Source organism: Pan paniscus, chromosome 11 (genome assembly GCF_029289425.2).
Source record: "Pan paniscus chromosome 11, NHGRI_mPanPan1-v2.0_pri, whole genome shotgun sequence".
In the NCBI taxonomy this organism is placed as follows: Eukaryota; Metazoa; Chordata; class Mammalia; order Primates; family Hominidae; genus Pan; species Pan paniscus.
Window position 1 is genome coordinate 6,310,301 of NC_073260.2, and position 26,526 is coordinate 6,336,826.

At 49.3% G+C, this 26,526-nt stretch overlaps 1 protein-coding gene across 8 annotated transcripts in view; it reads right to left on the reverse strand.

Moving 5' to 3' along the window:
• The window catches only part of GTF3C5 (general transcription factor IIIC subunit 5), a 30,374-nt gene extending 12,096 nt beyond the window's left edge, over positions 1-18,278 (reverse strand). For 2 of the 8 annotated variants that reach the window (XM_055117531.2, XM_008975998.5), the window contains exons 1-3: positions 15,535-15,757; positions 4,123-4,342; positions 2,502-2,700 (exon numbers count right to left, since the gene is read on the reverse strand). In XM_055117531.2, the coding sequence (XP_054973506.1) occupies positions 2,502-2,700; positions 4,123-4,342; positions 15,535-15,546 (431 nt within the window). In that variant the 5' untranslated portion in view covers positions 15,547-15,757. Of the gene's footprint in view, positions 1-2,501; positions 2,701-4,122; positions 4,343-15,280 lie in introns of all 8 variants that reach the window. The other 6 variants (XM_055117532.2, XM_063593915.1, XM_003822415.5 and 3 more) reach the window with 5 other exon arrangements.
• Between the last annotated feature and the right edge of the window lie 8,248 nt (positions 18,279-26,526).

Consider the following 26,526-nt stretch of genomic DNA (forward strand, 5'->3'; position numbering starts at 1 on the left):
TCTTGCACCTGCCTTTCTCACAGAGCAAGGGAGGCACCTGGGCATGGGCCCCATCAGTCCACAGAGTCTGCTCTTTTTTCTGTTTGTTTTTTGTTTTGTTTATTGAGACAGGGTTTTGTTCTGTCACCCAGGCTGGAGTGCAGTGGTGTGATCATATTCACTGCAGCCTCAAAATCCTGGGCTCAACCAATCTTTCCACCTCAGCCTCCCGAGTAGCTAGGGCTATACAGGTGCACACCACCACGCCCAGCTAACTTTTTTAGTTTTTTTGTAGAGACAGAGTCTTGCTATATTGCCCAGGCTGGTCTCAAACTTTTGGCCTCAAGTGATCCTCCTACTTTGGCCTCTCAAATCACTGGAATTACAGGTGTGAGCCACTACACTAGGCCCAAGCCCATTCTCTTGAGGGCTGCATTTTTGGAAGCTTAAAACATGCTATGGAACAATTATTCAACAAACACCATCACCTCTGGCCCAGTTTTCAAAGTCCTTTTCGGGCTGGGCACTGTGGCTCACGCCTGTAATCCCAGCACTTTGGGAGGCTGAGGTGGGCGGATCACTGGAGGCCAGGAGTTCGAGACCAGCCTGGCCAATATGGTGAAACCTCATTTCTACTAAAAATACAAAAATAAGCTGGGCGTACTGGTGGGCGCCTGCAGTCCCAACTACTCAGGAGGCTGAGGTAGGAGAATTGTTTTAACCCAGGAAGCAGAGGCTGCAGTGAGCCAAGATCGCACCACTGCACTCCAGCCTGGGTGGACAGAGCGAGACTCCGCCTCTCAAAAAGAAAAAGAAAAAAAGGCCCTTTCATTTTGCTCATCTGTTGGCAGTAATCTTGCTCCCCTAAATCTGTGTGGGGCCCATGGACACTTGCTGAGTACCTCTCACAGGCCAGGCTCTGTTCTGGGCACCGGGGCTATGACAGAGACCAAAGCAGGCCAAGTCGCTACTTCTGGGGAGCATCCATCACAATGCAAAGTTTTTTTCCATGTTGTCTTTTTGTGTGTAGTTTTAGAAAGTAGAGCATACAAAAATCAGGACACCGTGGCACTGGGCCACGAGCAAAGCCTGCAGAGTGGGAGAGACCGGGGCGGTGCTGCCGGCGGGACGTGGCGCTGACCCCATGTCTCGGCTTCCTCATGTGTATGATGGGGGTGTCAGGAACCCTGGGGAATTGCTCCCAGGCTGGGGTGAGATGCACTCACAGCGCTGCTGCACAGGGACGTGAAATAACTGGCAGTGTGGCTGGTCAATGTTATTCATCCCCAGTTGGGTATTTTCAAACTTGTTTTCTTCATTTTGTTTTCACAGTATTCAATCTTGGATTTTATATAAAGGAAATCCTATTCTTTTATGTCAATGTATGGCATTTGACAATTTGACTACATTTGACAATGCCCAGGCCTGCCTTTCCAACAGCCGCTGAGGTCTCTAATTATGTCAAGAACCTCTGAGTTACAGAATTCATTTCATCTGAATTGCATGTGGGCTTGGGCAGGCTGTGCACGGAGCCTGTGTGTGGGTGGCAGGGGGTGGCGGTGGGTGCACTATGAGTCACGTCCATGTGGCTTTTCATAGCTCTCGGTGTAGGAGAAACCAACTACTGATGAGAGAGAGTGAGCGCCTGTCCTCAGGAGAGGCACCGTGTTCCGGAGGGGACGCAGTCCATAACCAAGTACAGAGCAGGCGAGAGCTGTGTAGAGTCACAGATGCCTTGAGAAGGATGGCACTGGGCGATGGGCAGGGTCAGGGGTTCTCTGAAGCGACCTCCAGCCGCACAGGGCAGACCAGGAAAGGGTAAACAGCTGGGGTGAAGTAGGGCCAAGGCTTGGCAGGTGAGTGTGGCAAAGAGAGGAGGGCAGGGCAGGGACAGATGATAAAGAGGCTGTGAAATCTCCGCCAGGGACAGGGACAGTGAGGCCATGGGGAGCAAAGGAAGTAGGAAAGAGCTGGGGTCAGAGAGTGGGACATTCCCAGGAGGCTTGCTTAGGTAGTGTCATTACTAGTGACAGCAAGGTCCAGAGACTGGCTGGTCAGCAATGACCAGGGGATTAAGCCAAAGGACATTTCTCAGCAGGAACCCACATGTCCCACAGTCACGTTCTTTGCACGGTCCTCAGGACTGAGGCCAACCTGGCGATCACACAGGCCACCGCTTACTAAGGCCCTGTTCTGTACTCAGCCCTGTGCTGAGAACTGCACATGCTTTTTAAATTCAATCCCAATACCTCTGTTGGGTAGGTGGTACTACTGTCATCCCATTTTCTTTTTTTTTTTTTGTGGGAGACAAAGTCTCACTCTGTCACCCGAGCTGGAGTGCAGTGACACAATCTTGGCTCACTGCAACCTCCGCCTCATGGGTTCAAGTGATTCTCCAGCCTCAGCCTCCCGAGTAGCTGGAATTACAGGTGTGCACCACCACGCCCAGTGCGTGAGCCTCCGTGCCCGGCCCATCCCATTTTCAGGATGGAGAACCGAGGCTGCATGGAGGGGGGCCTTACCGGTGCTGGGTCTCTGGTCGGTAGAAGTAGTCCACCGGGGCGTCCAGCCGGGAGAAGATGGGCGGGGGGATGTAGAGCGGCAGCTCCTGGTGGAAAAAGGCCTCCTTCTCGGGCCGGAGCATGAGCACCTTGTCATACATTGACGTATGCTTGCCGCCTGCTTCCGTATGCACAGCCAAGTACTGGAAGTCAGACATCCCTAGAAAGAGAGGTGGGCAGATGGCAGACATTGAGTCCAGGAATGGGCAGCTGCCACACACCGACACCCACATCTGCTTAGGGAGGTGCTGAGTGGGCCATGTGGTGGAGGCTGCAGGGTGAGGGTGGCAGGAAAACACACCCTTCCCAAACGCCTCTGCAAAGTTGGCTCGATGCAGTCTAAGTCACTTACATGAAAATTATTTTGGGGAGGTGGGGAGCTACGTGATAGGTGAGGATGGAGTCCAGGTCAGTGCTTCTTAGATGGATGTTACTTTTAACTGTAAAAACTGCAATTACCTTTGCACCAACCTAGTAACATGCATATGAATCTGCCGGGATCTTGCTAAATGCAGGTTCTGACATGGTGCATTTCTACCAAGCTCCCAGGTGAGGCTGATGCTGCCAGTCCAGAGACACACACTGAGCAGCAAGATGCTGGTTCAATTCGATGAAAAATACGAGGTGTTATGTTTTATGAATCACTTGGGAAACCTTGTCCCAGAAAGAACAGCCCTCTTTGGTGAATGCCATGACCCACCAGAATGACTGCCATTAAAAATGCCCAACCCATGGGACCCCAGGTCCTGCTTCTCCTTCATTTCACTTTCTTCTTCCCCTCTTTTCTTTCTAGTCCTCTTTGCCCTTCTCAATCTTTATACTCTTCAGATTCTGCCTAGAACTGCAGATGTAACTTAGCCATCTCTAAGGCTTGTTAGTAATATGCCAGGCACCTCCTGTGGGCCAGAGGCTGGCCCATTCACAAGCATTGCCTCCCAGAATCTTCACGAGGGCCTAAGGAACGCAGGCTCTGTAGCCCGCACTGCACAGACAAGGACACTGAGGCTCAGGGAAGCCAAGCCACCTCCCAAAGAAACTGGCAGGGCTCAGGCAGGCACAATGCCAGAGTCTGTCTTTCTCACCCGTCTCCCTCCCTTGCTTTATTGCTTCCTCACTGGGGTTCCCGGTAAGTGGCAAACCTGATTGAGGGCTCCACGAGGGACGTTCAACCTGCTGAGAGTTCAGAGGAGGAGGAGGTCCCGAGGGGCTTCGGGAGCTAAGAGGGCAAGACCAACAGCAGCCGAGACAAGAGAAGGTTCAAAACACTGTGGTGGGGGAAAGACTGGAGGTCTACTGACCAGTTTTATTTGGTCCCACACAATGGTTTCATTAAAAATTAGGAGATTTCTAGCTTAAGAATGCTGAAGATTGGGCAGCAATGAACCCGCAGTCTCTGGGGAACTGTTGGCTGGAGGGAAGAAAGGCTGCCTCCTGGATGGGGCCTGTGCCCTGCTGTGTCCCCACAGCCCCTGGGCATATCCTGGCCCCCTCCACTGGTGCAGATGACCCCCACAGCTCCTGCAGGCAGCTGGGATGGCCGGCCCTGAAATAACCAGACATTGCAAGAGCAGATTTCAGTTACCCTGAAATTTGTAAATGGTGGAGATGATGCCAAGGATCTCCATGTCAAATGTGACCTCGGAGTGGGCCTCAGTGCCCAGCACCCCTTTCTGCCGCCTCGTTCTCTTCCTGATGCGGAGCAGCAGGCTGCTGGTACTGAAGCGATTGGCGCACACTGGGTGGCAGTATGGGTCCTTGGGCCGGAAGTACAGCTCCAGCCTCTTGGTGGGGTCCGCGTAGATCTGTGGCAAGGCCAAAGGAGACAGAGTGAAGCAGTGACAAGCCAAGCAGCCAGTGGGGAGCTGCTCCTCTCTCAATAAAAGCCTGACGGTGATCCAGGAAAGGCCAGGAGGCTCATGTTTCATTCTGGGCCCTTAATTCCCAAAAGGCCCATTTTTAAAACCCATGTATCTTAGTTTTTATCTGGTGGAAAAAATGAGAATCGTCTCCTTCCTTCTAAGTAAATGCTATCATCCATCAAGTGCCTGCTCGGTGTGGGGCATTAGTTGGTCCTTCTGGCAACACTTGAGGGGAGATACTATCACCCTTATCTTTGTAGGGACCAGCCCCACAGGGTCGGTGGGTTTTTCTCCCTGTGTGTGGAGACAAGAGACTGTAGAAATAAAGACACAAGACAAAGACATAAAAGAAAAGACAGCTGGGCCGGGGGACCACTACCACCAAGACGCGGGGACCGGTAGTGGCCCCAGATGCCTGGCTGCATTGTTATTTACTGGATACAAAGCAAAAGGGGCAGGGTAAAGAGTGTGAGTCATCTCCAGTGATAGGTAAGGTCACGTGGGTTATGTGTCCACTGGACAGGGGGCCCTTCCCTGCCTGGCAGCCGAGGCAGAGAGAGAGAGAGGGAGAGAGAGAGAGAGCTTACGCCATTATTTCTGCATATCAGAGACTTTTAGTACTTTCACTAATTTACTACTGCTATCTAAAAGGCAGAGCCAGGCGTACAGGATGGAACATGAAGGCAGACTAGGAGCGTGACCACTGAAGCACAGCATCACAGGGAGACAGGCCTCCGGATAACTGCGGGCAGGCCTGACTGATGTTAGGCCCTCCACAAGAGGTGGAGGTGCAGAGTCTTCTCTAAACTCCCCCAGGGAAAGGGAGACTCCCTTTCCCTGTCTGCTAAGTAGCGGGTGTTTTTCCTTGACACTGACGCTACCGCTAGACCATGGTCCGCTTGGCAAAAGGCGTCTTCCCAGACACTGGCGTTACCGCTAGACCAAGGAGCCCTCTGGTGGCCCTGTCTGGGCATAACAGAAGGCTCGCACTCTTGTCTTCTGGTCACTTCTCACTATGTCCCCTCAGCTCCTATCTCTGTATGACCTGGTTTTTCTTAGGTTATGATTATAGAGTGAGGATTATTATAATATTGGAACAAAGAGTAATTCCTACAAACTAATGATTAATGATATTCACATATAATCATGTCTATGATCTAGATCTAGTATAACTTGTTGTTTTATATATTTTATTATACTGGAACAGCTCATGCCCTCGGTCTCTTGCCTCAGCACCTGGGTGGCTTGCCACCCACAATCTTGGAGGTAACTCAGGCTTGGTGCGGGGTGGAATGGCTTGTCTAGGGCTACCTACTCTAACAACTACCCACCATAAAGGGTCTTGGTATTCAGTCTCATATGCAAATGTTTCGAGGTCCAAATGAGATTAAATCAATCAGTAACAACCATCTGGGCTCTGACTTGCTGTTACCTCTAGCTTTCCAAGCACATGAAACTGAATACCAACACTCTTTTGGGTCCCTCTCCTTAAAAACCCCAAGAATAGCATCTATGTCATATGATTGTTATGATTAAATATCTATAAAGCACAGCTCCTGGTGCCTAACTCATGGTAGACATTCAATATGTGCCACGTACATATGAATGAATACTTGCCCGATGCTGCGTCACAACGAGCACTGGATGTGTGCATATGAAAGCACCAACAACGTGAACTGGGACAAGGTCACCTACGTGCTGGTGAGCTGGTTCCCAACACCCAGGACAGGGTCTGTCCCTTAGGAAGTGATCAGGAACTATCTCGGGAGAGAATGAAGCAGACTTAGTCCTCAGGAGTCTCCTCCTCATAAAACACACACCTCTGAGTCCTGATGGGATGGGAATGAACCCAAACGTAGGCCTGGCACAGGGGAGGTGCTCAAGAAACATGAGAAGAGTGAATGGGTAAGGAAGGTCCCTTCCCAAAGTGCTCACACTGTAATAATCCCTGAGGTTAGCGAGAGTAAGGATTCTGTCAAAGCCATAAATCAAGTGAATAATATAAAAGAAGAAAACGTGATTAACTGGGGCTCTACTGGCAGCCTGTGCTTAATGAATTCAGGGCTTTTCCATATTCATAAAGGATGAGGAAGCAGCAGGTAAAAGTTCAGACTCTAGAGCAAAGCATGAGTTCAAATCCCCTTGTACCATGTAGATGTCTGACCTAAACTTTCTTGTGTCTTTATCTGAAAAATGTGAATAAAAATGGCATCTAACTCACTAGATTGCTGTGAAGACTCAATCGTGCATTTGACAAGTATTTACAGAACTAGGCACTGTTATGGATGTTAGGAACAGAGAACTGGGCCAGGCATGGTGGCTCATTTAGCAAGATCCCAGCAGATTCATATGCATGTATTCCAGCCCTTTGGGAAGCCAAGGCAGGCGGATCGCTTGAGCCCAGGAGTTCGAGACCATCCTGGGCAACTTAGGGAGACCACGTCTCTACAAAAAATACCAAAAACTAGCTGGGCGTGGTGGTGCATGCCTATAGTCCCAGCTACCTGGCAGGGTGAGGTGAGAAGATCACCTGAGCCTAGGAGGCTGAGGTTGCAGTGAGCCATGATTGCTCCACTGCACTCCAGCCTTGGTGACAGAATGAAACCCTGTCTCAAAAAATAAAAAATAAAAAAAATAATAAAGAAGTACAGAAGTGAACAAAAGAAGTCCCCACTCTCATGGAGCTGATAGTCTTAGGGTCAAGAGGACGAGAGACAGTAAATTTTTTTTTCCTTTTTTCTTAAATGTCTTATATTTATAAGCCTTTGTCAGAATAAACATTTTAAAACATTTTCAGATTGGAATTAACAGGATGAGGAGGCAGATAATTGCCAGTGGCCACTTTAGTTAGGGCAATCAGGGAAAACTTCTCTGAAGAGACACTTCAAGTTCTGGTACATGTAAAGAACTTACACAGAGCATCCTCCAGCTGCCCCACTTGCTGTGTGACCTCGAACAAGTTCCTTCCCCCGTAAAATACAGACACTGACAGTTTCTACCTGGTAGGGTTCTAAAGAGGATGGACTCCAAGTAAGGCACCTAGAGCCGTACGTGGCATAGAATAAGATGTCAACCATCACTACCTCTAATCCTAACAACATAACAGTCTATCCCTCTCAGGTAAGTCAACAGAGCTTCATCTCCCCGTGCCTCAGTTTTCTACCCCGAATAATGAGGATACGGCAGTGCAACACACCCTGTGGGGCTGCAGAGTTGCATTCCTGGCACCAGTGCCCAGGCTGTGGCTCACATTTGTGGATGGAATGAAAAAAAAGCCCCTAGGAGCCGGGCACAGTGGCTCACACCTGTAATCCCAGCACTTTGGGAGGCCGAGCTGGGCGGATCACCTGAGGTCAGGAGTTCGAGACCAGCCTGGCCAACATGGTGAAACCCCAACTCTACTAAAAAAAAAAAAAAAAAAAAAAATTAGCCAGGCGTGGTGGTGGGTGTCTATAATCCCAGCTACTCAGGAGGCTGAGGCAGGAGAACTGCTTGAACCCGGGAGGCGGAGGTTACAGTGAGCCGAGATCGCACCACTGCACTCCAGCCTGGGCGACAGAGCCAGACTCCGTCTCAAAAAAAAAAAAAAAAAAAAAAAAAAAGCCCCTAGGGGTCTCCCCCACAGTCCCTTCCCCTCTGTTCCCTGGGGAGAAAAAGACCGTTCCTGGCAATTACAGATACCAAAGCCCTGCCCATTGGCCACCCAGAGTCCACCACACTCTCCGTTGCCAAGGAAACCACACACCCGGGTAGACTCTCCCCTTCAGCCGCCGTCCAGCGACTCCGTCCCTCTCTCGGTGTCCCGGATATTAGATACAGTGAGTTCCTCCTCAAAGGTTCAGCTTGTTCAACTCCCTTCTTCTTTGTTCTCCATCTTCAAAGTCTAACTTCCTTGTTCTTTGCGCCTCCTTGCCCTTAGTTACCCGCACTGTAACTGCCCGTCCCGCCAAAACTGTTCTTCCTGGCGAAACCGCTCGTCCAGCCACTGTAACCCACATCCCTGTTCTATTTGAAATAGCCAATCGAGATCAGCTTAGATTGTGCGGTCCAACTCCAGCCAGTGGGACAAGACACAGGAACCTTCCCTCCTTTGTTCAGTGTGCTCTGGTGGCCAGAAGAGCGAGCAGCACAGCACCTTTCTTCTGCAGAACTAAATGTGCTAAGTTTACTTCTGCAGAAGGGTGCTGCTCGCTCTTCTGTTTGTTCCCTTCCGTCTAGCATCAACTGCTCCTCAGAAGAGCTTTTTGTTTCAGGGGTAAAGGGAGAAGGATTTAGAGCAAAAATCTTAGAAGACACAGAGGTCAAACATAAAAATCGAACAGCCCACGTTAAATTTCTGCTAATCCCTGAAGCAGGAACTAACCTGTTAGGAAGAGACTTAAAGTTAGGTATAGGTTTACATGTTAGCCCAGAAGGATTCCTCACCTCATTAAACCTACTTACCACCATGAAGAAAAATACATTCATCCCGATCTCTGGTCAAGGGAAGGGAATCGGGGAAGACTCCAAGTCCCACCCCCCCGCCATACATATAAAGCTAAAAACCCCGGGGGGAAATAGTAAGAAGGAAGCGATATCCCATCCCCTTAGAAGGCAGAATAGGCCTAAAACCTATCATTGAGAGTCTCATTAGGGATGGGCTCCTTGAACCCAGTGTGTCCCCTTATCCCAATACTGCCTGTAAGAAAGTCAGATGGGTCATACTGACTAGTGCAAGACCTCTGGGCCATCAGCCAGATATTCCAGACTACTCACCCCGTTGTCCCTAATCCTTACACCCTCCTCAGCAAAATTCCATACGACCATCAGTGGTTTACAGTAATATATTTAAGATGCTTCTTGGGCATGCCCCTTGCCTGAGGACAGCCGAGACATTTTTGCTTTCGAATGGAAAGATCCCCGTTCTGGACGGAAGCAACAGTATCGACGGACAGTTCTCCCCCAAGACTTCACAGACTCCTCTAACCTCTTCGGTCAGATTCTAGAACAAGTTCTAGAACAAATTTCTACCCCAAAACACATGCCGGCTCCAATACGTGGATGACCCGCTGGTATCTGGTGAAGCTACAGAACTGATAGCTGCCCTCTCCGTCCACCTCCTTAACCATTTGCAAGGAAAAGGGTTACGGGGTTTCAAAGGGAAAGCTTCAATTTGTAGAGCCAGAAGTTAAATACCTAGGACACTTGATAAGTAAGGGCAAACGAAGGATAGGGACTGAACACGTTGAAGGGATCGTGTCCTTCTTACCTTTGCCTAAAACTAAGCAGGAACTCGTAACATTCCTAGGATTGGTTGGATATTGCCGCTTACGGATTCACTCATATGCCCTAAAAACAAAACCTTTATACCTAAAGCTGGCCCAAGAAAAGCCTGACCCTCTTCTGTGGACCTCTGAAGAAATCCACCAGGTTGAAGAACTAAAACATATGCTCATAACTGCCCCGTCCTAGCCCTGCCTTCCCTAGAAAAGCCAACTCACCTTTTCATTAATGTAAAGAAGGAGGTAGCTTTAGGGTTACTTACTCAAGAACATGGGGGTCACCGGCAACCTGTGGCATTCCTGTCGAAAGTTTTAGATCCAGTAACCTGTGGATGGCTTGAATGTATTCAATCCATTGCAGCTATGGCTTTGTTAACTGAAGAAAGCAGAAAGCTGACCTTTGGGGGAGATTTAGTTGTGAGCACGCCTCATCAAGTTAGAACTATCTTAAACCAGAAAGCAGGGAGATGGCTCACTGACTCAAAAATTTTAAAGTATGAAGCTATCCTATTAGAGAGATGATTTAACACTAACCACTGATAATTCACTTAACCCAGCAGATTTCCTAACAGGGAATCCAAATCTAAAAGGACCTGAGCATGAGTGTTTAGATTCAGGCCCGATGTAAGGGAGACCCCTTTCAAATAGGGCAGCACTTATTTATAGATGGCTCTTCCCAGGTAACTGAAGGAAAAAGACATAATGGATATTCAGTAGTCTATGGGGAAGCCCTTGCAGAAGGAGGGTCAGGAAGGCTGCCCAATCATTGTTCTGCCCAAACATGTGAATTGTTTGCAATGAATCAAGCCTTAAAGCACTTGCAAAACCAAGACGGAACTATTTATTCTGATTCCAAGTACGCCTTTGGGCTAGCTCATACCTTTGGAAAAATTTGGACTGAACGAGGTCTCATTAATAGCAAAGGCCAAGACCTTGCCCACAAGGAATTAATCACCCAAGTATTAGGTAACCTCCAGCTGCCAGAAGAAATAGCTACTGTCCATGTCCCAGGACACCAGAAAGGTCTTTCTTGTGAAAGTCGAGGGAATAACCTTGCAGATCAAATAGCCAAACAAGCTACCATTTCCTCAAAACGCTCACTTTTCACCTAACCCCTTGTCTTCCTCCCCCGACCGCAGTTCCCATCTTCTCTTCCACTGAAAAAGGGAAATTAATAAAAATAGGGGCCAAAGAGAATTCTGAAGGGAAATGGGTGTTACCAGACCAAAGAGAAATGTTATCCAAACCCCTCAAGAGAGAAGTCTTATCTCAGCTGCATCAAGGAATTCACTGGGGACCCCAAGCCATGTGTGATGCAGTTCTCAGGGTTTAGGGATGTATAGGAATTTATACTCTGGAAAGACAAGTTACAGACAGTTGTCTAATATGCAAAAAGACTAATAAGCAGACCCTAAGAAAACCACTCCTTGGGGAAAGGAGTCCAGGGTTAAGACCGTCCCAAAGTGTCCAAATTGATTACACCGAAATGCCCCCAGTCGGTTGCCTCAAGTACTTATTAGTGATAGTAGATCACCTTACGCACTGGAGGGAACCTATTCCCTTTTCAAGTGCAACTGCTAATAATGTAATTAAAGCACTGATTGAGAATATTATACCCAGGTTTAATAGATTAATACAAAATATTGATTCAGATAATGGGACTAATTTCACTGCACATGCCATCAAGAACCTAGCCCAAGTACTAGACATAGCAGGGGAATACCACACTCCCTGGCACCCACCTTCATCAGGAAGAGTGGAGAGAATGAACCAAACTCTGAAGAGTCACTTAACCAAATTAGTCTTAGAGACTCGGTTGCCATGGACTAAATGCCTTCCCATTGCCTTGTGAAGAATCCGAACTGCCCCTTGGAAAGATGTTGGCTTATCCCCTTATGAAATGCTATATGGGTTGCCTTATCTACACTCCACTGCTGACATTACTACGTTTGAAACAAAGATCAGTTTCTTAAAAACTATAAACTTGGTCTCTCCTCCACTTTTTCTTCCCTCAGGACTGAAGGCCTCTTAGCACAGACGCCAGCTCTAGAGTTTCCAGCACACCAGCATCAGCCTGGGGATCACGTTCTCATCAAAAGCTGGAAGGAGGGAAAACTTGAACCAGCTTGGGAAGGGCCTTATCTGGTACTCTTAACTACTCAAACAGCGATCCGAACGGCTGAAAAGGGATGGGCACACTACATGCCGGGTGAAAGGAGTAATGTCCACAGACAGGGAAAAATGGGCTGTCACCCCGGGACCCACCCCTACCAAACTAACCCTAAAAAGGGCTTAATAATCACTTGTCTATTTTTCCTTTTCTTTCCAACAGAAGGTCATCTTGTCATCAATGTGACTCAGGCTAACCATCCCTTGACCCTTCAGTTCGACTCTTGTTCTTACCCCGTGCAGATACGAACAAGCTCAAAGGCAGCTATCCGATGTAGTTAAGTATCTATGTCCATATCGCAGACAGTCAAACAAGTATAAGTATGGAGCCTTAAAGGGCCCCTGTGGTGACTGGGCAAATGTTTGGTGGACCAATCAATATGGGAGGCGGACAGCCAACCCCCCTCCTTTAAATAAGTTGCGGAAACTCAAACAAAAACTCTAATTTATCCATGGCTCCACTCCACCAAATTGTAAGCCACTGCAGTGTAACCCCTTATTGCTAATTATAGATAATCCCCAAACAATGGCCCAAGAACCCTCTGTATTCGGACGGTATGGGTTAGGAGCAGATGTTACAGGACGGGATCCCATAGGAACCCTCTCTAAGGTTGACTGGACCATCGGCGGTTAAAAACAATGAAGAAACCCAGACCCAGAGTCCAGGGAACGTATGGGACCCAACGCTCTCCCCAAACATATCAGGCCCAGTGTTCCCCTCCCGTCTCCACAAAGACCCAGACAAAGTAGCAGCTGTAGAAGTAAGAGACCTAAAGCAAACTCTAGCAATTGAAACAGGGTACTGAGATGCAAACGCCTGGATGGAATGGATTAAATATTCTGTCCGCACTTTAAACAAAAGTGATTGTTACACTTGTGCACACGGTAGACCAGAGGCCCAGACTGTCCCCTTTCCACTTGGATGGTCCTCCAGCCGAGTGGGCATGGGCTGTATGGTAGCTCTTTTCCAGGACCCCACAGCCTGGGGTGATAAATCGTGCCGAGCGCTCTCTCTGCTGTTCTCTGAGGTTCAACACCCTGCAGGTCAGCCCCTGAGGGCTATCCAGCTTCCGTCTCCCAATGCCAATTTTACTTTGTGTCTCTTGTGACAGGGAAAATTTGGCATTCCTTGGGGACCTAACAGGATGCAGTGAGCTTAAGCCCTTCCAAGAGCTTACCCATGAATCTGCCCCTAGTCATTCATCCTGAGCAGATGTATGGTGGCATTGTGGTGGACCGTAACTGGATACTCTGCCAAGTAACTGGAGCGGTACCTGTGCTCTGATCCAATTGGCCATCCCTTTCACTCTGGCATTTCATCAACCAGAAGAAGTAAAAACAAGGCACCGTAGAGTAAGAGATGACCCCCGTGGTTCCTTTGACCCTCATGTTTATACAGATGCCACTGGAGTTCCCCGAGGGGTACCTGATGAATTTAAGGCTCGTAATCAAATAGCTGCGGGATTTGAGTCTATGTTTTTCTGGTGGTTAACTACAAATAAAAATGTAGATTGGATAAATTACATCTATTACAACCAGCAACAATTTGTTAATTATACTAGGAATGCTATCAAAGGAACAGCTGAACAACTAGGACCCACCAGTCAAATGGCTTGGGAAAATAGAATAGCATTAGAAATGATACTAGCAGAGAGGGGTGGCGTTTGTGTCATGCTTGGAACCCAATGTTGTACTTTTATTCCAAATAATACTGTTCCTGACGGAACCATAACAAAGGCACTGCAAGGTCTTACTGCTTTATCCAATGAGCTAGCTTAAAATTCTGGGATAAACGATCTCTTCACTGATGTAATGGGAAGATTGTTCGGCAGGTGGAAAGGACTTATGTCCTCGATCCTTATGTCCCTTGTCATTGTAATAAACGTGTTTAGTCTCGTAGGATGTTGTATCATACCCTGTGCCTGAGGGTTAATACAAAGACTTACGGAGACAGCTCTCACTACAACCTCCAATTTCCCCCCGCCTTATTCAGACAAATTTCTACTTTTAGAAAACCAAGAACAGCAAAGTCGAGACATGCTAAAAAGGTTTGAAGAGAAAGAAGTATGAAAATCAAGAGGGGGAAACTGTTCGATACAGTGAATTCTTCTTCAAAGGTTCAGCTTGTTCAACTCCCTTGTTCTTTGTTCTCCATCTTCAAAGTCTAACTTCCTTGTTCTTTGTGCCTCCTTGCCCTTAGTTACCCGCTCTGTTTAACTGCCCTTCCCGCCGAAACTATTCTTCCCACCGAAATCGCTCGTCCCGTCACTGTAACCCACACCCCTGTTCTATTTAAAATAGCCAATTGAGATTAGCTTAGGTTGTGTGGTCCAACTCCAACCAGCAGAGACAGGACACAAAAACAGGGACTGACTGCGTTAGGGATAAAAACCCATTCCAGGCTGGGCGCGGTGGCTCACGCCTATAATCCCAGCACTTTGGGAGGCCAAGACGGGTGGATCACCTGAGCTCAGGAGTTCAAGACCAGCCTGTAGGACACAGTAAATTCCACTTCAAAGATTTTAGCCTGTTACCTTCCTTTAAATTCAAGAGGGGGAAAATTAATAAATACAATGAGTTATGAGTTCCATTTCAAAGAACCAATAGGTATGTTCAGGTTCCCTGTTCTTTGTTCTCCATTTTAAAGTTTAACCCCTCGTTCTTTACGCCTCCTTGCCCCTAGTTTCAGTAAACAACCCTTCCTAGCTTCTATCACCTGCTCTGTCCTTAGTCATCCTGAGTCACCTGCTCTGTAACCATCCTTCCCACCAAAACTACTCACCCCGCCACTCAGGCCTGTGCCCCTGCCCTCTTTGAAATAACCAATCGGAATTAGCTTAGACTGTGCGGTCCAACCCTAGCCAATATGGGAAAGACACAGCAGTAAAGACTAGCTGTGTAAGAGATAAGAACCCCTTCCCCTCCCTTGTCGGTGTGCTCTCGCCATTGCTCCATCCGCAAGATGCACCCTTCTATAGAAGTAAATTTGCCTTGCTGAGAAAACTGTTTGCCAGAGTGCTGATTCTTCTTTGCGGCACCCAAAATTTATTTCCAACAAGCCTGACCACCATGGTGAAACCCCCTCTCTACTAAAAATACAAAATTAGCCGGGCGTGGTGGCATGCGCCTGTAATCCCAGCTACTCTGGAGGCTGAGGCAGGAGAATCGCTTGAACCCGGGAGGCGGAGGTTGCAGGGAGCCAAAATCGCACCACCGCACTCCAGCCTGGGAAACAAGAGCGAAACTCCGCCTGAAAAAACAACAAAAAAACAAAAACAAAAATCCTTCCCTTCTTTGTTCTGTTGGCTCTCTTGCAGCGGCCAGAAGAGCGAGCAGCACCCTTCTGCATAAGTAAATTTGCTAAATTTCCCTTGCTGAGAAATCCTTTGGGTGCTCGTTTTCTTTGCGACTCCGAGCTCTTATTCCAACACCGAGATTCCCAGCCCCTTACCCGGGAGACGCCTTCCTCGCCGCCCAGAGTCGGCAGCATCTTAGCCACATCACGCACCACGCCCGGGTACTCCACGCACACCATGCGTCGCTCCCGCCTCAGCTCCACGGGGACGGCGGCCCCCAGCCCCAAATCGGCCGCCTCCGCCGCCATCCCTGTGCGTCTGGAAGGGCCCGCCAGGGTCCGTCCCACAAAGTACTCCCAAAGGCCTCGCCTCAATTGTTCCGCGAAGGAATCGTTCCGGGCTCCCTCACCGCTCGCGTCATCCTAACTCCCCGGGCTCAGCAAGACGCGAGGGCCTCCAGGGAGCAAATGGCCCATGGGAGGGCCCATGTCTTCGGGAAAACGACCGCCGTGTCCTCGACTTTTTATTTAAAATTAAGCGGGTTAGCCCACCTGGCGGGGCAAGCACCAGTCTCTCCTACTAGCCAGCGAGGGACCCGGAGGATAATAAGACACCAACCTCCCTCGACTTCAGCCAATGAGAATCCGAGGGCCGAGCGAGTTTTTTTTGAGCCAATGAGAAGTCCGGAGGAAGCTAGGTCCCACCTTCTCCTCCTGCTTCGTACGTTTTAACCAATAAAGAACTAGAGTTGACCACGTCCCAGCCCTCTTCTGGGTATTCCACCCAATGACACCTCGGGGGCGGGCCAGAGGCAGACTTCCGGCCCGCCTGCTTGGGTGGGAAAAGGTCCCGGCTGAGTATTGATTTCCGCATCGGGTCGGCCTGGTCTTCTGTCGGTGTTGGCGCTTCTTCTCCCAAGCTCTTGCAGCCCCCTCGGGACTAGGTTTCTAACGGCGCTTGCGGGGGGCCTCGCGGAGGTGGATGTGGAAGAGGCGAGCGCGGGGGAACTGTGCTGTAACCATCGCCCCGCCTCCACAGAAAGCCCCGAAGCGCCGGCTCGGGGCCGAACGCGGGCATCCGGCGTTCGTCTGTTAGGCAGGCAGACATTAAGCGCCTACTGTGTGCTGGGCCCTACTCAAGACCCAGGCGGCGAGAACAGCGTCTGTCTGGTAGGCGCCCAGGGCTGCTGCAAAGCCCCTGAGCGAGGAGTGTAGCCCCTCAAACAGAGAGGAGATGAGGTCCGAGGCCGACCGAGGTCAGAGACCCGCACCCACGAAAAGGGTCCACCCGTCGGGCTGGCTGCTTCCCAGTGCCGTGGAGAGCCCCTGAAGGTTTCTTTTTCTGAGAAGGAATCTCGCTGTGTCGCCCAGGCTAGAGTGCAGTGGCGCTTTCTCGGCTCACTGCAACCTCCGCCTCGGGTTCAAGCTATTCTCGTTCCTCAGCCTCTCGAGTAGCTGGGATTACAGGCGCCTGCCACCATGCCTGGTTAATTTTTGTGTTTTTAGTAGAGACAAGGTTTCACCATGTTGGCCAGGCTGGTCTTGAACTCCTGACCTCAAATGATCCGCCTGCCTCGGCCTCCCCAAGTCCTGGGATTACAGGCGTGAGCCACCGCGCCTGGCCTCTTGAAGGGTTTTATGCGGAGCGGTGATCCCATTCATGCATTTAAAAGACCTCTCTGGCTGTTGTGTGGAGAACAGATCAAAGGGGGTGAAAGAGTTCAGATAAACCAGCTCCGAGACTGCATAATCCAGTCAAGAGATGAAGGGACTGGATTTGAGAATATTGGGAGTTGAGAATATTGGGAGATGAGAATCATGGCCCAGCACAGTGGCTCATGCCTGTAATCCCAGCACTTTGGGAGGCTGAGGCGGGAGGATCACTTGAGCCCAGGAGTTGGAGGCCAGCCTGGGCAACAGGGGAAGACCCCATTTCTACCAAAAAATACAAAATTAGCCGGCCATGGTGGCGCATGCCAGTAGTTCCAACTACTCAAAAGGCTGAGGCAGGAGGATCCTTTGAGCCCTGGAGTTGGAGGCTGCAGTGAGCTATGATCATGCCACTTGCATTGCAGCTAGAAATTAGTAAGAGCAAGTGACCCCTTGGGTATGGGTACCCCAAGTTTCTGAAGTGATTTTTTTTTTTGAAAGACACGATCTCCCTCTGTCACCCAGGCTGGAGTGTAGTGGTGTGATCATGGCTCACTGCAGCCCCGAACTCCTGGGCTCAAGTGATCCTTCTGCCTCAGCCTCCTGAGTAGTTGGGACTACAGGCGTGCACCACCATACCTGACTAATTTTGTATTTGTGTATGTGTTGCCTAAAGTCATTTCTTTTTGTTGTTTTGAGACGGAGCCTCACTCTGTCACCAGGCTGGAATGCAGTAGCACAATCTCGGCTCACTGCAACCTCCGACTCCCTGGTACAAGCGATTCTCCTGTCTCAAACTCCCGAGTAGCTGGGATTACAGGCATGCGCCACCATGCCCAGCTAATTTTTGTATTTTTAGTAGAGATGGGGTTTCACCATGTTGGCCAGGATGGTCTCGATCTCCTGACATCATGATCTGCCCACCTCGGCCTCCCAAAATGCTGAGATTAGAGGCGTGAGCCACCGTGTCCAGCCTGTGATTTCTTAATCAGAAGAGTACCTGATTGCTCTCGTTGGGTTTAAGAAGGCAGAATAAATAGCTGCATGAATTCAGCCCACTGAATACATTCTAAAGTGTAAACTCAATGTGAAATATATTGTATTGTAATTGGAAGGCTGGGTCAGGAGCCCCAAAGCTTTGAAAGAACGCCTCCTGAGAGTACAGTGGGAAATCAACCACCAGCAGATGATGGTTGAGCTAGAAGAACCATGTGTTTCCCCAGGGAGCTGCACGCGAGGACCCGGTGGTCCCTGACCTGCCCTCTCCAGGGGGGACCTGCACTTTCTGCCACCAAAGAGGATTCTCTGTAGGGAGGCCAGGATGATTCTCCAGAATTTACCATGCCTTGAGATGAAATTTCCTTTCAAACTTCCTTGTGTCCTTTTGTCCTCATTCCATGTTCACCAATCTTCTGATTGTTTCATTTTCCAGAAAGGAGAAACTGAATAACATGTATATTTTAACCTTGCCTGCAATTGTAAATCAATAAATTGGTGTATTTACATCAGATCCCTGTGAGTTTGGTGCACATAAGACAGTCATGAAGACTTGGTCACTGTTGGTAGAGTTGGCCAATAAAATATTGAACACAGTTAAATTTGAATTCATGCAATATTTGGGGCATATTTATACTAAATATGTGTTATCTGAGATTCATATTTAGCTAGGTGATTTTTTAATTTGCTAAATATGCCACTCCCACCCTGGGTATTGAAGAGATTGAGTTTCTGAATTTGGAAAGCTGATTCCAAACCACCTGGAACCTTAGTGAGCCCACCCTGCAATCCAGTGACCCTCTAGTTTGTCTGCTGTATTTTTCCTCCTTACTGAAGCAAGAGTGATCTTTCCAGAATGAGATCGCAGTCTGTCCCCGCCTCCAGTGACTCCCCAGCATCCCTGGCCCACCACCTGGCTAACTACTCCTCTCCTTTAGGTTGTTGCTTTAGACTTCACTTTGCCTGGTAAATCCTCCCTGACCCCAAAACACTAGTTTGGTGCCATCCTCGCTGCCCGGGGCCCCAAACCCACTGCATCATGGAGCCGGAAGCACTGTTATTTTTTTTTCTTTTTTACTTTTCCACTTGAGTGACAACTTTCTGAAGACAGGGACCATGTCTGTCTCATTCACCACTGTCTTCCCACTGTCACCACTGCCTTGCGTGGGGCTGAGCACAGAGCAGGTGCTCAGGAAGTATTTATTGAACAACTGAATGAGGCCCCTTGTCTTATTTGAGCCTTCAATCGAGCCCCAGGTCAGGGCATGGTCATGGGGACACTAAATCAAGGCTTGTCAGACAAGGAGTGTCCCTTAGTGCACAGGAAGTGAGGAGGGGCTGGGTGTGAGGGGAAGACAAGGGACCAACCCCAGGGCATCAGACCAAGCTTTTTGAGATTAGACTTGGTCCTGCCTGAGATCCAAAGCAGGAGGTCAGAGGCAGGAGCAGTAAGGCAAGGTTGGGAGCAGAGACAGGCCAAGAAAGATCAGGAACCCAGTTAAAAAGTAGCTTTGGCTGGGAGCGGTGGCTCATGCCTGTAATCCCAGCACTTTGGGAGGCTAAGGCGGGTGGATCACTTGAGGTCAGGAGTTCGAGACCAGCCTGGCCAACATAGTGAAACCCCGTCTCTACTAAAAATACAAAAATTAGCCACGTGTGGTAGCACATGCCTGTAATCTCAGCTACTCAGGAGGCTGAGGCAGGAGTCTCGCTTGACCCCAGGAGGCAGAGGTTGCAGTGAGCGGAGATCATGCCACTGCACTCCAGCCTGAGTGACAGAGTGAGACTCCATCTCAAAAAAAAAAAAAAAAAAAGTAGTTTTAACGTTCTCCAAAACCTTGCAGCATTCAGAGCAGGCAGCTGTGACAATATTTGTGCACTGAGGGGACACTTTCTCTGCCTGGATTCAGGGCATATGCTATGGTTTGAAAATGTCCCCCAAATTTCATGTGTTGGAAACTTAATGTGTCTGCCCTCATGAATAAATTAATGTTGGCTCTGCCCTCATGCATGGATTAATGTCGCTGTTGTGGGAGTGAGTTGCTTATCTCTTTGTTATAGAGGCAAGCTCTCTCCGGCTCTCTCTCTCCTGCCCTCTTGCATGTGTGCCCTCCACCATGTTATGGCACAGCAAGAATGCAAAGACCCTTAGCAGATGCTGCCACCGTGTCCTTGAACTTCTCAGCTTTCAGAACTACAAGAAACAAATGTCTCTCCTGTAGGAATTACCCAGTCTGGGATATTCTGTTATAACAGCAGAAAACAGACTAACGCGGCATCCTTCTCGCATCTTGCCCTGCTGTGGGGTGGCAGATTTCATCCCACTGGACAGAAGGGCACTACAGCTCTAGCCACCTCCTATGGGCGGATTGGGCACACTGGGGGTGGGGGGCAGCCTCTATGTGCCACTTCCACACGGGAGAGATTCGGAGCTCCTGAAGGATGCTTGGGTGCTGCAACCAGCGTTTGCTGCTCAGGGAAAGGGTGGATGTAGGGACCAGCCCTACAGGGTCTGTGGGTTTTTCTCCCCTTGTGCGGAGATGAGAGATCATAGAAATAAAGACACAAGACAGAGAGATAAAAGAAAAGACAGCTGGGCCCGGGGGACCACTACCACTGAGACGTGGAGACCGGTAGTGGCCCCGAATGCCAGCCTGTGCTGTTATTTATTGGATACAAGACAAGGGGGCAGGGTAAGGAGTGTGAGCCACCTCCAATGATAGGTAAGGTAACGTGGGTCACGTGTCCACTAGACAGGGGGCCCTTCCCCATTTGGCAGCCAAGGCGGAGAGAAAGAGAGGGAGGAGACAGCTTACACCATTATTTCTGCATATCAGAGACTTTTAGTGCTTTCACTAATTTTGCTACTGCTATCTAGAAGGCAGAGCCAGGTGTACCGGATGGAACATGAAAGCGGACCAGGAGCATGACCGCTGAAGCACAGCATCACAGGGAGACGGTTAGGCCTCTGGATAACTGTGGGCGGGTCAGGCCCTCAACAAGAGGTGGTGGAGTAGAGTCTTCTCTAAACTCCCCCAGGGAAAGGGAGACTCCCTTTCCCGGTCTGCTAAGTAGCGGGTGCTTTTCCTTGGCACTGATGCTACTGCTAGAACACGGTCCGCTTGGCTACGGGCATCTTCCCAGACGCTGGCATTACCGCTAGACCAAGGAGCCCTCTGGTGGCCCTGTCCGGGTGTGACAGAGGGCTCATGCTCTTGTCTTCTGGTCACTTCTCACCATGTCCCTTCAGCTCCTATCTCTGTATGGCCTGGCTTTTCCTAGGTTATGATTGTAGAGCGAGGATTATTATAATAGTTGAATAAAGAGTAATTACTACAAACTGATGATTAGTGATACTTACATATAATCATATCTATGATCTATATGTAGTATAACTCTTGTTATTTTATATATTTTATTATACTGGAACAGCTTGTGCCCTCGGTCTCTTGCCTTGGCACCTGGGTGGCTTGCTGCCCACAGGTGGGAACCCCTGGCACAAGACACAGAAGGGTGCATCTTCCACCACCACCCCTTGGAGCTGAGCTCCTCTTTCCAGACTCAGGGACCCTCCTGCTGAAGGGACCGAGGAGCTGGTCCCCTCGGGGATGGTTTGGGTTTTAGGCGGAATCTTGGCCTTAGACAGGACCTGGCAGAAGTTTTGCCATTGAGAAGCTTTGAGCTGCTATTGGCATGAGGAGGGAGGATGAGTCCGCTTCGCCCGCTGGGCCTCACTTCTGTGCATGGGCACCGCCCTGCTTGGTTTGAACATTTTTTCAGCTTAAATGTTTAATTTCCCGTGACGTGAGTGGGTGGGGGGGAATTGGATCTTACTGTCACCTTGCTACCGGACTGCTGGCCTCCAGAACTCTGAAAATCACATTTGTGTTGTGTTTTCAGTCACCCAGTGTGTGGCGATTTCTCACAGTCACCTTAGGAGATGAATACAGATCAGGGAGTCCTTGAATTTCCAGAGCATTTCCAGAATTCATTTTTGGGTCATAACATTTTCTTTTTTCTTTTTCTTTTTCTTTTTGAGACGGAGTCTTGCTCTGTTGCCCAGGCTGGAGGACAGTGGCATGATCTCGGCTCACTGCAACCTCCACCTCCCAGGTTCAAGCAATTATCCTGCCTCAGCCTCCCAAGTAGTTGGGACTGCAGGACCATGCCACCTCACCTGGCTAATTTTTGTATTTTTAGTAGACACGGGGTTTCACCATGTTGGCCAGACTGGTCTCGAACTCCTGACCCCATGATCCACCTGCCTCAGCCTCCCAAAATGCTGGCATTACAGGCGTGAGCCACTGCGCAGGGCCGAGTCATAACATTTTCTGGCATAAGCAGGTCAGGTTTTCTTCTCTTAAGTTACTGGAGCTCACTCACTATAAATCAGGCCTCCCCGCTTCATTCTTTACCCCTCCTATGGGGCCAGAGACCACCCATTTCCAGGCTGGGGGTCCTCTTTGAGGTACTGACCGTCACTGGGGGCACATGGTGTAAATGTCGCAGCCCAGCCTGGGTGGCTGAATTGCAGCAAGTGTTGTCCCCACCCACTCTCCAGATTATATGTTAAAACTCTAACTCCCTGAGCTGGTATTAGGAGTTGCTGCCTTGGGAGGTGATGAGGTCACGAGTGTGGAGCCCTCGTGGCGGGATTAGTGCCCTCATAGAGGAGACAAGAGTGCATGCTCACTCCACTCTGCTGTGTGAGGTCACAGCAAGAAGGCGGTCGCCTGCCAGCCAGGAAGAGGACCTTCGCCAGACCCTGTATCTGCCCGCACCTTGACCTGGGACTTCCCAGCCTCCAGAACTGTGAGAAACAAATTTCTGTTGTTTAAGCCCCCCGGTCTATGACATTTTTGTTCTAGTAGCCTGAACTAAGACCGATCACTTCACAGCAGCCATTCAGACATCCATTTACCAAATGCTCCCCGCGATGTGCCCGATCCTGTGCTGGGCTCGGATGATGAAGCCGAGAGGACCGCCCCCCTCCGCCCTCACGGAGCTCACATTTGATTGGCAGAGACAGACAGCAGGCGAATAAAGGAATCCACACCTAAGGTAATACCAGGTAATGAGGGCTTCCGGGAAAAACGAAGCCCAGCGCATTTTAACCGTTTACCTGCAGTGGGCCCTGCCGACCCCAGCCGCTGCCTCCAGATCCCCGAAAGTCACAGAGTGAGTTCTCAACTAGGTCCACACAGGCTCACATCCTCCCTGGGCAGCAGGGGCAAGCGGTGTGGAAGTTAGGGGGTGGCCGGTGCCACCGTGCCCTGCCACCTATGGTCCCAGCTCAAGCACTAAGGACTTGCCAGGCCCAGCCCTCAGTTGCCCCAGCATCCAGCTGAAGCCCCGCCCCTGCTTCCTGATTGTAGACGTGGGGAACATCACACAGCTGTCCTGTCTGCTTAGGTGTCCCAAGGCAAAAAAGGGGCTACTGGCTGATTGACAGGGCCAAATCCCGTGCGGTGGGGGGCCTGACACTCTGGCAACCCCACAACCCCCACACCTGACTTCTGTCTGGGGCCTTGAATACTTAATACTGTCTAGGGAGGCCCTTCTGTGATGGGGCCTGGGTGGGGGGATATTGATCCTCTACTAACTGAAGACAAGGAGGGCTTTCAAAAATGTTTTCTTTGCACCGGAGCGTAATGGCTTACGCCTGTAATCCCAGCACTTTGGGAGGCTGAGGAAGGCGGATCACTGGAGGCCAGGAGTTCAAGACCAGCCTGGCCAGCATAGTGAAACCCCGTCTCTACTGAAAAAAACAAACAAACAAAAAAAAACATTAGCCGGGCGTGGTGGCGGGCGCCTGTAGTCCCAGCTACTCGGGAGGCTGAGGCAGCAGAATCGCTTGAACTCGGGAGGCGGAGGCTGCAGTGAACTGAGATTGTGCCACTGCACTCCAGCCTGGGCAACAGAGCGAGACTCCACCTCAAAAAAAAAGTTTTCTTCGGGTCCCAGAATCTGAATATTCCTTCCTGGGATGCTAGGTCAGTCTGTGAAGCACACAGTGGGTATTTACTTAGTATTCCCTGGTCTGGAGCGGATTCCTGCACCCTGAGCAGGAGGAAGAGTGTAGTGTTGAATTTTGGCCATGAGATGGCAACAGAGCGTCCTCCTAGGCAACATCGCCACCTGGTGACCATCAGTGCCCATGACAACCTGGAAGAAAGGGCGAAGTAGCGACGGAAGGTGAACCCAGCTTGGGGAGCTTAGAGCCTCATGGAAGCCATGTGCTGGGCCAGGGGGCACCAGCCTGCTCCCGATCACGTCCGACCGTACACACACCCACATCCAGGTCCAAGAATACTCCCACACGGTTCCAACACTGGGTGGCAAATGATGGGGACCTGGGGATGGGGTTTATGCAGATATTTCACAATTTTCTTTTTATTTCCAAGTGGGGCAACCTGTTCCAAAGGATAGTCTCCCTTTTAACCAATTTTTCATCCTGAAGCAAAATTAAGTTACATACATATAGTACTGAATTTCAAAGTCTGTTCATAAAGAGTTATATTCCTAAAATAAATATTTTTTAAAATGTACCAGGCAGAGGGAAATTTATAATAAAGCTAATACAATTTAAGCATCAGATTCCCTCAAGTGCATGTACTTTTTGAAGGCCCTGGTAGGTCCCTTATCATTGTATTCACATAGGCATGTTTTTATAAAAACTGAAAACACAAGATTTTAACTGCAATTTAAACTGCTATCTCTTTCTTTTCTTTTCTTTTTTTTTTTTTTTTTTTTTTTTTTTTGTGAGACAGAGTCTTGCTCTGTTGCCCAGGCTGGAGTGCAGTGGCGCCATCTCAGCTCACTGCAAACTCCACCTCCTGAGTTCAAGTGATTCTCCTGACTCAGCCTCCCTAGTAGCTGGAACTACAGGCATACCACCACACGCACCCGGATAATTTTTGTATTTTTAGTAGAGATGGGGTTTCACCATGTTGGCCAGGCTCATCTCGAACTCCTGACCTCAGGTGATCTGCCTGCCTCCGTCTCCCAAAGTTCTGGGATTACAGGCATAAGCCACCATGCCCAGCCTGCTGTCTCTTTCCATGGGACCTGCCCTCTATCACATGTCCCCTGGTGTTGGGAGACACTGAAGCAGTCACAGGCATTTGGGGAATTTGACTGAGGGGAAGTTGAATTGGGAATGCATTTAGTTTGGATTGAATGGACTGCACGTGTGGCTTGCAGTCATTTAATTTAATAGTTATCACTGATCATCCCATGTAGAAATGGCTTCCAGGAATACACATTATTACTACCTTCTGTGACAGTTTACTGATGTTTTGACGTGAAGTCCAGGGTCAAAGGAAGTATAGTGCTCAGAGTTAAAAGCTACTCTGTAGAAAATTTCACCAAACAGCAGATGTGTAAAACATAAAAAGAGGAATGTAAAATGGTGCGGCCACTGTGGAAACAGTATGGCAGTTTCTCAAAATATTATTATTATTTATTTATTTTGAGACAGAGTCTCCCTCTGCCACCCAGGCTGGAGTGCAATGGCATGAGCTCGGCTCACTGCAGCCTCAGCCTCCCAAGTAGCTGGGACTACAGGCTACATGCTTGGCTAATTTTTGTATTTTTAGTAGAGATGGGGTTTCACCATGTTGGCCAGGCTGGTTTCGAACTGCTGACCTCAGGTGATCCACCTACCTCAGCCTCCCAAAGTGCTAGGATTACAGGCGTGAGCCACCGTGCCCAGTGTCAAAATATTAAAAATAGGTTTACCTGGTCAGGCACTGTGGCTCACACCTGTAATCCCAGCACTTTGGGAGGCTGAGACAGGAGGATTGCTTGAGCCCAGGAGTTCAAGACCAGCCTGGGCAACATAGAGAGATCTTGTCTCTAAAAATTTTTAAAAATAGGGCCATGCCACGCGCAGTGGCTCACACCTGTAATCCCAGCACTCTGGGAGGCCAAGGCAGGTGGATCACTTGAGGTCAGGAGTTTGAGACCAGCCTGGCCAGCATGGTGAAACGCCATCTCTACTAAAAATACAAAAATTAGCCAGGCATGGTGGCATGCACCTGTAATCCCAGCTACTCAGGAGGCTGAGCAAGAGAATTGCTTGAACCCAGGAGGCGGAGGTTGCAGTGAGCCAAGATCGCGCCACTGCACTCCAGCCTGGGCAACAGAGCAAGACTCCATCTCAAAAAAAAAAAAAAAAGTCATATGGTGATGGTTGCGCAACAATGTGGATGTATTCAGTGTCATTGAACTATACTGCAATATTTTGAAAAAAATCTTTTTTTTTTCTGAGCAGCAGGTCTCAACAGAGAGCTTAAAATATTCAGTAAACCATGCCACAAACAGACACACTATCATCCAGGATTTGTTCTTCCATTTCTAGAGCATGGGCAGAGTAGATTTAGCATCATTCTTTTCTTTTGTTTTTTTTTCACAGGGTCTTGCTCTGTGGCCCAGGCTGGGGTTCAATGGCACAGACTGTACCCTCCACCTCCCGGGCTCTGGTGATCCTCCCACCTCATTCTCCTGAGTAGCTGGGAGTTTCACAGGTATGCACCACCATGCCTGGCTAATTTTTGTAATTTTTGTAGAGACGGGTTTCGCCATGTTGCCCAGGCTGGTCTTGAACTGCTGGGCTCAAGCAGTCTGCCCAACTCAGCCTCCCAAAGTGCTGGGATTACAGGCATGAGCCACCGCACCTGGCTGATTTAGCGTAATTCTTAAGGGTCCTAGGATTTTTGGAATGGTAAATGAGCACTGGCTTCAACCGAATGTCA